Source organism: Cotesia typhae, unplaced genomic scaffold, assembly GCF_013202065.1.
Source record: "Cotesia typhae breed Kobodo isofemale line unplaced genomic scaffold, CoteBio_Ctyphae contig_83, whole genome shotgun sequence".
In the NCBI taxonomy this organism is placed as follows: domain Eukaryota; kingdom Metazoa; phylum Arthropoda; class Insecta; order Hymenoptera; family Braconidae; genus Cotesia; species Cotesia typhae.
Genome location: NW_027423769.1, coordinates 2,810,322 through 2,823,074, shown reverse-complemented (window position 1 = coordinate 2,823,074; position 12,753 = coordinate 2,810,322). Strand labels below are relative to the sequence as shown.

The window sequence follows — 12,753 nt, the reverse complement described above, 5'->3', positions numbered from 1 at the left end:
AATATTTAAGCCGAATTTGGGGTTGAAAAATTTTTAGTAAATATTTTCAAGTAGTTAAAAATAAAAATTTTTATTTTTATTTTTTTGAACGAAATTTCTTTTTGATTTTATTGATATAAAAATTTTTTTAAAAATACATAAAAAATTAACAGCTCAAAAAAAAAAAATTGATTGGCACAATTTTCAAAAAAATTTATAAATTAAAAAAGAAAAAAAAATTTTTCTAGATAGAATCATTTTTTTTTTTCTAAATATTTTTCATCAATTAGACTTTTTTTTTTTTTTTTTTTGGAGATTGAAATCCGTAGGGCTTCAAAATGAATCCATCTGCTTCTTTAGCCGGTTGATAAATAAAATAAGTTCTTTTAAATAATAAATCTGACGTATAATTGTCAAATTGCAATTGGTTCCACGCCGAACGTGATACATTTACTCTTGACTTTCTTACTTTGCTGTAAAACAGTTTCTTTTTCATTTCAACCTGCCAAATAATAAAAAAATATATTATTAAAAATTACAATAAAATAAGTTAAGTAAAATAATTAACAAATAATAATTCTTACAAGATTTTTTAATTTATTTATCTCACAATAATTATTTAACGTTCCTTGGTATTTATCCAATTTTATTTGTGGAGCCACAATTTTTGATGTCTCATCAAATTGTTCATTACCGATATTTTGAATTTTATCACGAAGTTCATCTTTAAAATTAAAGTATGTATTTAATTAATAAATAAACAGTGTAATTTTCTAAACTCGTCAATAATGTTAAATTTTCTGACCTTTTTCTAAATTAAATGAAACAAATTCTTTTCGACATTTAATCCACATTTGAAGTTGAGGAAGTTTATCACAATCCGGTAATTTTGCAAGTAGAAAATTTTCATTTGCCATTTCTTTCAGTGCAGTCTAATTATTTAAATAATTATTTTTATTGTGACTAAAAAATCAGTAAGCCAATAGGAGATTAAAATAGAAGAAATTAATTTTTTTTCTGTGTAGCAATTTTTGAGATTTTTATAACAATTAAATATTGAAAAAAATTTAGCAAAAAAATTCCACATATAAAAATTTAAAAAAAATATAAGTGCGAATTTTTAAAATTATATTTTTTATAACAATTTAAGAGTTAAAAAAATTTCAAGAGTTGACAGATGTTTGCTAATTTCAGTATCGTAATATTTAATATCAAAGATAAAGTAAATTACTTAAAAATTATTACAATTCCCTTGAATTATTTTATCTCCGATTGACTTTACGTAATTACAAGTAAATTCAAACATACTTTCATCAAAGTAATTAAATTATTATGTTTCGATAAATCTCCGTCTTTTTTTTCTTCGTTAATTGCATTTTTATCATATTCTTCAGATTTTTCGCTATAACTCTCAGTATCTTCAATTACTTCTGAAGTTATTAAATTTTTTTCCATTTCCATATTATTTTTTACATCGGCGATTTGTTTTTTAATCACATTTTTGGAATTAGTTTTAATTGTTTCTAGATTTTCTTCTTCAAATTTTTCGCTATTAGCTTCATTATCCACAATTTTTTTTGACCTAATAAACTTCTTTTTAATTTTAAAATTTTTTCCAACGATCTTTTTTTTAGATTGTTTTTTTATCACACCAGTGTCCTTTATCATTGGATCAGTTTTAATTATTCCCAAATTTTTATTCAATTTATTTTTAATATTTTCTAACTCTTCAATTTGTTTATATAATTCCATCATTTCTTCTTTGACTCTATTTTTATTATCACTAATAATTTTAGCAATTTTTTGTTTACCAAATAATTTTTTACCGTCATTTAATTTTATTTCAGACACAAAATTATTCTGACTCAAAGAAGAATATATAGTTACATCTGACTTGCTTGAAATTGATGTAATTATTTTAGGTGTACACAGCATTACATTTGAAATAATATGCTGACAACTCTCTCCGTCACCACCATCAATTTTTTTCAATCCTTTAATAGAAAACTTAATATTATTTTTGTCTTCTTTCAACTTTTCTTCATCACCAAATTTTAGTATTTCTTCAAGAAGATTTATACTTCTCTTACATTTATCCGGAAAATTAATACACTTCATACAACATTCCTTTTTATTTTCTTCAACCTTTTTTTCATCAGTATAAAATCTTTGAGTGCAAGTTGTGTGATCAATTTGCTGAACAGTTTGTTCTTTTATATTCTTCTTTGCTAAAAAATTTTTCAAACTTGGATTAATAGCATCAAAGCACTGCTGACATTGTAATTTATCAATTTTATTAACAATTTGATTTTTTTCTTCATTCTCTTCCGTACAATAACAATTGCACGGTAAAATATTTTTAATTCTCTCTGAATAAGGAATTTTATGCGAAATATGCAAACGATTTTTAAAAATCCCGCCAATTTGATTTATCAATTTTCCATCTATAATTATTGAGCCACAAATTATATTCTTCTTAATTAATTTATCTTCAGAAAGAGTGATTTCTTTAGAGAAGCTATGTTCAGAAGCAGGTAAGCTTTGTAAAGGCGAGTTTAAAGTCACAGAGCCAATAAATTTTCTTCTACAATTGCCGTATAATATTAAAGAATCTATCAATAAATTTTTAGTTTTCTTCTTTGTTGGAATTTTAGATTTTTGTGTGCAACAATGGCTGCAAAGATCGACATTAAATATTCTACGAGTTGTTTTATTAACATTTTTTAAAATATCATTAGCTTTTCTTGAGAGAATTACAAATTCTTCATCGACATTTCGCAAAGACTCTTCCCAATTTTTTGATAAATATTTTCTTCTTCGCAAATTATTAATTTTATTAATTTCATTTATTTTAAAAGAATTTTCTAACAAAGTAAAAAAATTATCTTTTGATCGAAAAACATTTAAATAAATATCTTCTTTCTCTTCAAATTGTTTTTCTTCATTTTCTTTAGAAATTTTTAAAATGTTTGGATCATACTCATTAAATTCTAATTTTTTGTCATTGTCATTACGAGCTGTATCAGTAAGCTGAGAATTTTTCTTCTTTAAATTTTTTTGACTTGATTTTTTTAATTGTTCAGATTTTAGGACCAAGTCAAAAGGAGGTAATATCACTTGAGGTTTGTTAATTAATTCATTAATTTTTGGAGATTTTAATTGTTCATTTTTTTGTAATATTAAATTATATTCTTCTAAGCGAGACTCCAAGTATGGCGATTTAGCAGATTTTTTATGTAATTTAACTGGTGGAAAATCTAAAAATATTTAACAAATAAAATGAATTAAATATTGAAAAAAAAAAAAAAAATTTGAATTTTTTTAACGAAGATAAATTTTATTTTATTTTAATTAAAAAGTATATGCTTACTTTTTTGTGAATATGAAGAATAATTTTTTTTCGTTATTGGTAATCGACGATGCAATTCAATGATAGTTTCCGGAAGATACAAAAAAGCAATTGCTGTTAAAATAAGCCTCTGATTGCAGTCATAAAATTTTTCTGAAATAATAAATAATTAACTTGCAAGCTTTTTTTTAAATTTAATTTTGAAAAAAAAAAATTTTAATTAGATTTAAAAAATAAAGAATTTAACAATATATTTATAAAATTTATGTTTGCAACAATTTTTAATGAATGAAAAAAATCAAAAATTTACTTAAAGAAGCATTTTTTTGAAAATTTTTCTTTAAACTTAAACTTATAGAAAATTTTCAATTTTTTTTTTTCTTCTTTGGAAGCTTAAAATCTATTTTTATAATAAACGAAATTAAAAGAAGAATTAATTATTAATACTAACTGTTGCGTTCTTCTTCAAAATAATTCCCTGTTATAGAACGATAAATTTCACATAAAAATCTCCCAGGATCCATTTGACTTTTTTTGAATATTTTTTTTAATTCATTTGATGAAATTTTTACAAACGTAGAAATTATTCCAATGTCAGTTAGAACTTTTCGAGTTCTGACAGTCAGCTTTTCATCAAAATCACATTTGATGGCTTTAAATAAAATTCGTATTCGATTTATCTAATTAAAAATTTTATGAGTATTTAAATGTTGTTAATAATATTAATAATTAATAATAAATAAAAAAAAAAATTATTTTGATATCTTACCTGAGGAATTGAAAGTTCTTGATACCACTTTGGAACAGATGTCATTTTAAATAATTTTTTTACTCTTCAAATAATTAGTAAAAAAAATTTCTTCTTAATATTGTAATTACTTATGAATTTAATAGCTCATTAAAATTTTTTGGATTTGTCGTTTGAGGAATCCGGGATAAATCTGGATCTCTATTGATAGAAGATGAATTTCTTCGATAAAAACTATCATAGATAATAAACTTTTTTCCAAATGTTGAAGATGATATTGCTGGAAGATAATTTGTGTGCCAGCCATAAATCCAATTGGAACACTCTATCACATGAAATTTATCTTTCGGTCGTAACTCATATCTAGAAAGATTAATCAGCAAGTAAATAAATGCCTTGAAAATTTGTTTGTATAAAAAATAAATTTTTAAATATAAAAAATACCTTTTGCGTAAATATGATTTCGTAGCTTCATTGTGACACTCTTTATCTGTTTTATAGATAATTTTCAACGTAGAAGGATCAACAGGACGCATACAATTAATTACAATATTTTCTTCATTTGAAATTGATGGACATTTATCAATATTTTCGACTTTTGGTATCTGTAATTTAAAGAAAACATTTTTTATTTTATTGTTATCATTAAAACTATTAGCAAAAATTTTATGTCACCTTTTTTGGTTTAATTAAAATTTTTTTATATTAATTATACCTTTTCTTCACGTTTCATCAATTTATCATCATCTTTTAAACTTTTAATTTGACTTTCCACAATTTTACTATTTTTTCCATTGGTTAAATTGTCCAATAATCGCTGTTTATTTTTAATAAACCATTTCATACGTAAATTATTTTCATTAATGATTGCCTGACTTTTAATTCGTTGCCAATTAATATCATGAATTTCATTATTAGGCATATTAAACATAAAAAAAAAATTATTAAGTTCATAATTTATAAATTTAGACAGAAATTTTTCAACACACTGAAGTATATGTTTTTTAAAATAAAATAAAAAATTACTTTTTGTAAATAAACTATATTCACTTATAAAGAGCATTTTAATCAAAATTAATTTTACCAATTTTCTAATTTTTTTTTTTTTTTTTTTTTTTTTTTCATTTTTTACAGCATTTAAGTTAGCAGTCACTTGACAATTTTTAACAAACAAATTTGTCCCAAAAAATTATTTTTTAAAAATTGCATTATTAATTTTTAAAAATTTCTAAATGTCAATTTTTTTAAATAATTTTTTTTTTTCCATAATTTATTTGTAAAAAAAAATTCTTAAAATGATCAAATATCTGCTAAATTAATTTTTGACCAGGTCAAATGAATAAAATTAGTCATAAATTTTTCACTGGTAATCTATACAATTATTTATTATTTTTTATTTACACTATTGATACATTTCAAGGTATATTAGCCTTTCGGTCTGCTTCTATAACTTGTATACACAGTAATTTACAGTAAAGAAGCTTAAATACGCAATAATACGTTACAAATTAAACAAATTTTTATGCATTTATTAATTAAATATTGTATTGCATACGCACTTAACGAGTTATTAACACTGGAGGGTTGCTACAGAAAAATAATAATTGATTATTCAATTTATCTTTTACACCATGGCGTTATCAAAACAATATTGAGTAGTGTGAATTTGTCTGATCTTTTGTTCGTTTATGATATTACTTCCTCTCAAAGTCAACATCATACATTAAAATGACAATTATCACAGACATTAGGAAGCAATATTGATAACAAAAATCTCCAAATTTCTTTGCTTTTTAATAGTACTAATTAAATATCATTTTTTTTACTCCACAAATTAAGTCAAATTGAAATAATAAAATCAAAGATTGTATTTAGTATTAATAAATAAAAAATTTCTTTAGAAAATCAACTTTTTTAAATTTAAATATTATTGTCTTATCGTCGGACAATAAATTGTCGTGCTCCGTGATTTATAAAGATCTTTCTTTAGTATTTATTTTTAATATTAATATTAAATTAAATCGTTTGTTTTTTTTTACTTTGATCCAATTTGCGAGGCAATAATGTGAATTTTTTTTATCTATTTTATAAAGTCGTTTTCGATTAATTTATTTATATTTATGTTTTACTTGTGAAGAAATTTAGTAAAACTTTTCATTTTTTTTTTTTTTTTTTTATAAATATTTTTCATTTTTTTCGTATGATAGATACAGTAATCGGAAAAAATAGATCCGGATTTATTTTTTGAACGAAATTTCTATTTGATTTTATTGATGTTTTTTTTTTTTTTTGAAAAATACATAAAAAAATGAACAATTAAAAAAAAAATTAATTGTTTAAATTTTTCAAATTTAAAAAAAATTTATAAATTAAATAAGAAAAAATTTTAATGTTACAATTTTAGAAAAAATTATATAATCCAAGATTCTACTGAGTATAATTCAAATTATACGGGATATTTTTCCGGATTACACTCAGTGTAATCTTACGCAGTATAACCAGAAAAATTACTTGGTCAAATCGGTGATTACACTGAGCATAATACAAAAATAATTTAGTATAATCTGGATTATATTTGATATAATCTGAAATTTTTTTTCATAACTTTAAAATATTTTCCGGGTCTATTTTTTTTTTTCTGGGATTCGATAAATACTGGGTTCACGAGTTATTCTTAACATGTAAAATCAGTAGTTAAAATTTACAAATTTGCTTCATTAGTTCAACATTACAGAAAAAATTTGACTTATAAAAAATTTTATCATTAAATTTATCAATATACAACAATGGTATTTTATTTCGATGATATTTTGTATCTTTGCATATAGATTTAACTATAAATTATTTTTTTATAAATCAATAAGATTAATTAAAAGTTTTTCCAGTGGAACGCTTAAAAAAATTGGCGTGGTAATTAAATTTGTGCACAATTTAAAAAGATATTTTAATAGTTTTTCGTGAACTTTTTTTTGCAATGTTATTTTTAACGACATTGAAATAAAAATGCATTTTTAATGAAATTTTGATATTGAGGTCTCATTGCATTAACTGATTACTAATAAATATTTACACACTTGGTACATAAAATAATAATTATATTGTCAAATAACAATAATTATTTTAAATCGCATGTGATGCGCTGATCCATGGATTCCTATTAATTTAGCATTATTATTGACATTATTATTAATTTAAAATTGTCATTGCAATATGTGACTCAGCGTGTTATTTTATTGCTTATTTTTTATTTTAATAGTATGCGTTATTTTATGTTTATTTGTCATATTAAATTTATTTTGTAAGATAAGATTTGTTCTTAGATAAACCAAGACAAAAATTTATCTTTCAATTAATTATTTTTAGATGCAAATCACATATCATGTTTTTTTTTTTTTTTATTTTTAACAAAATACTTGATCGCTCCATACACATATATTTGCAATTAAAAAAACAATAATATTAATAATAATTTTTGAGACAGTGACCTGCACATACTCATCAGTCGTTTTTTTTTTTTGATCACCAATTCATAACTAACATTGACTTTTTTTTTTTTTTTATTTTTCAACTTTCAGTAACAAAGAATTGTTATTATTAATGTGATGTTTACCCAATTTGATTTTACTTCAATTTTGTTTAACAAAATATCAATTAATAAACTCTTTTCAATTATAAAATTTAACGATGGTAAAATGTTCATTTTTTTTTGTTTTCTTTTTTCTTTGCAAAACGAGACACTAGTATTAAAATATCATAAAACTATCTAACTTTGTGTCACATCAAGTAACACGGGTCCTGAAGATTTGTTATTGAATAACACTGTCCCTGGAAAACTAGTCGGATTGTTAGTTCGCGACACCTGTAATTGATGTTGTACTGCTGTGTTAAATGTTTCTGGTTCTGTAGTTGAACAAGGATCATCATGCTTGCCTGTTAAGAAGTATTTGAAGAACTCATACCTGCAAAGAGTTATATATTTTTAATTTATGCGTATTAATAATTATTTTAACAATGAAACAAATAGTTTAAAAAATTCGCTTATACAATTCTTTCAAGTTACTATTTGTACATGTTTTAAAAAAAAACTAGCAAAATGTTATAATTAAAATTATGTACATAATAAAAATCTCATAATTGAAATTATCTATATAATTATGTACAAGGTAATTTCTTAATCATGTATCTAGAGAAAGAGAATTTTCGAATGCACCCTAAATACTTATCATAATAAACTGACTATTTATTATATGAAATCTGAAAAAGGCACTAATCATTAAATCATTTTACTATTTTGACAAATCTATACATTACGGTAACTTAAATTAACTCAACCGAATAAATAATCAATTAGATTTTTAGACATTCAATTCACTTACGTTGACCAACAAATTGCTGTAGCTGGTATTTGGTAACAAATCCGCGCACTCAAACCACGGAAAAAGCCAGGTATACCCGCATAATTGTATACTATTTGAATAGCTTGAACCATTCCTTGAGGTTTAACTCCATTTTGTTGTGTATTAAGGACCGTTTTACAAACGTCTAAAGGAGTCGTTGCCGCTGCAGCAGAAGCTCCAGCCATCGCACCTTTTTAAATAAAAATAAGATAATAAATTTCAAGACACTTAAATAACTATACTAAAAAATTTTTCAATCGTAAAGCACTCTCTGATGCTTCGCATCATGAGTCGTGCAAAAAACTCTACCAGAAACAACGTGGGCTATTGGATTGTAAACATGGTCTGGATTCATTAAAGACTGTCCAAATTCATAGGCGATGAAATGTAAGCCTTGAAATGGTATATTCATAGCTAATTGTGTGGTATAGCTACGATAGAACGCAAATATCCCTTCGGTTTTATAAATGTGCTTAATACAAGAAATAACATCTCTATAAGGTGAGTTGTACATTTGTAACCGCTGTTTGACAACTGCGAAAATATAGAAATATAATAAAGCTAAGTCAAAAAATTTTTATTTATTTGGTAATTATTTAAAAGTGGGGTCTAGCATTTTAATTTTCATTTTTTTGAACAAAATTTTTTTTGGAAATTTTAATTAATTTTTTTTTAGAAATTTTGATTTATTTTTATTTTTTTGAAAAATACATAAAAAGTGAACAATTTAAAAGAAATAGTTGCTTTTCAAAATTTATTATTTTATGTACTTTTCAAAAAAAAAAAAAAAAAAATTTTTTTAAAAAAAAAAAAAAAAAAAAATAAAAATTTTATCTAAAAACATGAGCAAAAATTTTTTACAAATTTTCAAGGCAAAAATATTAAAATCTTTAATTTTTTTATCATAAATGCGCCGTAAAAAAACAAAAAAAAAATGTTAATTTTTCACTTAAATATGGCCAAAAATAAGCTGGACCCAACTTGTAAATAATTACCAATTATTTCTACATTAAAATGAGTCTACCTTCTGCAGGGTTCATAACACCATCGTGAAGCAGCGTCGAAATGGCACCAGCAGCTCCGTAGACTAGATAATTAACTTGTGAATTTGTCCTGGTGATCATACGATTTTTTATCATTTCATAACATGAAAAATATAATGCGTGAGCCGGACCAGCTCCAGCTACCATAACAGAAACTCCTCGAAATGATCTACGCAATCCCTCTTGATGTATCATTTTAAATAAAACCGTTCGTGCATTGTGCCTTCCTCCTGGTTCAGGTGTCAGCTGTTGCATCCTCGTCTATTGAAAAGAAAAAAAATAAAAATTACATGATTATATCACGATTAAAATTTAGTATAATTTTTTATTAATGGTATAGTATCATTTACAATATCAGTATTCAATATAATTTATAATGAGCATGACAATGCTAAAATTTAAATAAAAATTATTTACTATTTATTCTAGATGACGTATAAAGATTCAGTTAACTAGATTGTAATAGAATGAAAAAAATAGTGTAATTATCGGGCTCCGAATTTCCTTTGCTAATCATTGTGCATAATTTTAAGCATTTATTGGCATAAAAAATAAATGACTTAAATAAAATAGCTCATAATTTTTTTTTTTTTATCATTTTCTTTGTAATTGGTAAAATTTATAGAAGAATTAAAAACATAGAGCTCCTAAGTTAGATTTTAGAACATACGAATCATAAATAGAACTCGTTACACCGGCTTGATGAGACAGTTATATAATCCACAATGAAATGCAAACTTTACAAGAAAACAATGTAACTCTATAAATCTGTAATCGTAAATTTTTTTTTTTACTGTAATGTAAATAAATAAATAAATAAATAAATAAAAAAAAATAAATAAATAATTGTCGTGATATTTATTTTATCATTTATTAAAGCTGAATTTAACGATAAAAAAAAGTTTTTAATACAATTAACTGATATCTTGTTATTGTCTTAGTACTTGCTATAATTAGTCTATATTATCATCAATTCAATTAGATAAGACACCACCGTTCTAATATCTTAAATATTTTTTTTATTATCACACTCTCAAGTATCAGATATATTCAATAACAAGGTTTAATATTACATGTTTTATTTTTTCTATTCAACCAATTCTGAGAATCTAGGTAATACCTAATAGAATAACCGATTCAATCCTAGCTACTTCCTGGTAGTAAACCAAGATAAATTCAATCATCATTGTATCTGCTGAGAAAATGGAACCAGTTAAATGTACGAGGAAAAATAGTTGTTTAACAGAAGCCTATTGATCTAATTAAAATGTAAATATGATTTTCTTGAATTTATTGATTTAGTTTGGAGAAAATTATTCAAGGAATGTCTATTTGAAACTTTTAACTTGTTAAATTAATTATTTGATAAAATTAAAAATTTTATTTTTTATTTTATAAACTGTTTAAAATTTTTTAATTTTTTTTAAAGTTTAAAAACATTTAAAAATTTTTTTCAAAGCTTAAAAAAAATTTATTTTTATAGTTTAATAAACTAAAAAATTTTTTTTTAAGTTTAAAACCAAATTTAAAAATTTTTTTCAGTTAAAAAAAAATTTTTTTAATATTTTTAAGTTTAAAAACAAACTAACAATTTTTTTTAAAGCTTAAAAATTTTTTTTAGAGTTTAAAAACAAATTTCTTTATAATTTCAGATAAATTAGGAGTTAAACTCAACAGAGGTTATGTAAAAAAAGAGTTTGTTAGCAAAATCAATTATTCCACATGAATTCTGATGTAACATTATGAAATCTATATCCGATTGAAAAAATAATTTGTGGTTAGTGAAACACCGCAGCTAAAATAAACATTATTAGTAAATAAACACATGGATCCCATGAGTCAACAAGATCCCTATAATCAACAGCTCAGGATATTCGAATAACAAAACTATAGCGTAAATACACTACCTTAACACTATCAACTGGATACATGACACAATGTTCCATAATTCCAGCCGAAGCACCGGCAGTCATATTAACACCAACTGATGTTGTTGGTAACGATTCATATTCGTCGATGTCCATTGTATTAAATATATATATTCCAGGTTCTTCGTTCGTTGATTCTTACCTGTAATTGAATTTTCCAATTAAATATTATCAAACTCTCAATTGCTTGCTTTTTATTATTTCATTACTTCACTTTCCACCACTACATCTTACATATTAAATACATATAAATTTATATGCATCTGTTATAAAACTGCAATTGATTAATTATTTATCAGCTGTAATAACTCACCGTTGCAATTAATTATCCATTCATGACGTTAATAAAATTTTGTAAAATTTTTATTTTATTTTATTTATTGGAGTTATTATTAATTAATTCATAAATTTAATTTTAACTAATTCAAATATTTGAAAAACATGCGATGACACAAACTTGTACGCTGCGTTATTTTTTATATATGATATGATTAAGATTTCATTTGCAACTACTGTGAGTGAACGTCGATTGCAAACTTTACCCACAGTTCACTGGTATATGTGGATGCACATAAATGTATATGTATATATATTTGTATATACGTACTTAGTTATATATATATATATATATATATATATATATATATATATATATATATATATATATATATATATATATATATATATATATATACACTCATACTTACATGTATGCACGCAAGTATATTGTATATATTTGAACGAACCAATCCCTAGAAAATTAATGCCCTTTACTTTTGAATGTAAACTTAGTTTACAACCTAAAAAAAAAAAAAAAATAATAATAATAATAATAATAATAATAATAATAATAATAATAATAATAACTTACCTTTTGAGTAACTTTATATTGTAAATACTAATTGCTGTCATTAACCGTAGCAAATATTGAATAGTGTAGACACTTGTATTTTATTATTTACTGAAATTTATTAAATCAATAATTATTTAAAATCCGACTCATCTCTGAAGTAAAATAATGTAAGAAAATTTAACAGATTTAGTTTTTTTTTTTTTTTTTTTATGCAAATAAAAGAAGAAAATAACTTATTTTACGTTGCAATTTCAACCCGCTATCCAGTAACCAAATCGTCATTTCACTGTGATTATATTTGAGGTTAAAGCCGTACACACATGTCACGCGTGCGCTTCAGTAAAAACCACGTGGTATATTTTAGGTATTTATGCATGCCGCAGCGGTGCACGCTACACGCAGCAGAGCTGTAATCTGAAACAGTGCAACGATTATGATATATATATATATATATAT

The 12,753-nt window shown here is 23.4% G+C and overlaps 2 protein-coding genes across 4 annotated transcripts; both read right to left on the bottom strand.

The window, feature by feature from the left end:
- Positions 1 to 13: 13 nt before the first annotated feature.
- LOC141533403 (uncharacterized) lies at positions 14 to 4,142 on the bottom strand. Its single transcript, XM_074252277.1, has 8 exons — positions 4,098 to 4,142; positions 3,780 to 4,008; positions 3,350 to 3,481; positions 3,180 to 3,236; positions 1,288 to 3,107; positions 785 to 911; positions 564 to 703; positions 14 to 481 (listed from the first exon to the last, which is right to left on the bottom strand). The coding sequence occupies exons 1-8, from the start codon at positions 4,140 to 4,142 to the stop codon at positions 266 to 268; spliced, it is 2,766 nt and encodes a 921-aa protein (XP_074108378.1). The 3' UTR covers positions 14 to 265.
- A 1,290-nt stretch (positions 4,143 to 5,432) lies between these two features.
- LOC141533166 (mitoferrin-1) lies at positions 5,433 to 12,702 on the bottom strand. 3 transcript variants are annotated; one of them, XM_074251882.1, is made up of 8 exons: positions 12,540 to 12,702; positions 12,316 to 12,405; positions 12,152 to 12,244; positions 11,424 to 11,586; positions 9,498 to 9,777; positions 8,783 to 9,007; positions 8,453 to 8,663; positions 5,433 to 8,035 (listed from the first exon to the last, which is right to left on the bottom strand). In XM_074251882.1, the coding sequence occupies exons 4-8, from the start codon at positions 11,538 to 11,540 to the stop codon at positions 7,840 to 7,842; spliced, it is 1,029 nt and encodes a 342-aa protein (XP_074107983.1). In that variant the 5' UTR covers positions 11,541 to 11,586; positions 12,152 to 12,244; positions 12,316 to 12,405; positions 12,540 to 12,702; the 3' UTR covers positions 5,433 to 7,839. The 3 variants fall into 3 exon arrangements, with proteins under 3 accessions (XP_074107983.1, XP_074107982.1, XP_074107984.1); XM_074251881.1 differs by having other exon boundaries at positions 12,316 to 12,702; XM_074251883.1 differs by lacking the exons at positions 12,152 to 12,244; positions 12,316 to 12,405; positions 12,540 to 12,702 and adding an exon at positions 11,758 to 11,956.
- Positions 12,703 to 12,753: the final 51 nt, after the last annotated feature.

Bases quoted from the DNA above. Each gene is read 5' to 3' on its own strand.
- LOC141533403 (XM_074252277.1), bottom strand. From the start codon at position 4,142: ATGACATCTGTTCCAAAGTGGTATCAAGAACTTTCAATTCCTCAG. The intron at 3,482-3,779 runs GTTAGTATTAAT...TTATTATTTCAG, and splicing joins TTTTGAAGAAGAACGCAACA to AAAAATTTTATGACTGCAAT. The intron at 482-563 runs GTAAGAATTATT...ATTATTTGGCAG, and splicing joins TAAATAAATTAAAAAATCTT to GTTGAAATGAAAAAGAAACT.
- LOC141533166 (XM_074251881.1), bottom strand. From the start codon at position 11,540: ATGGACATCGACGAATATGAATCGTTACCAACAACATCAGTTGGTGTT. The intron at 9,778-11,423 runs GTAGTGTATTTA...TCTTTTCAATAG, and splicing joins ATCCAGTTGATAGTGTTAAG to ACGAGGATGCAACAGCTGAC. The intron at 8,036-8,452 runs GTAAGTGAATTG...AACTCTTTGCAG, and splicing joins ACAGCAATTTGTTGGTCAAC to GTATGAGTTCTTCAAATACT.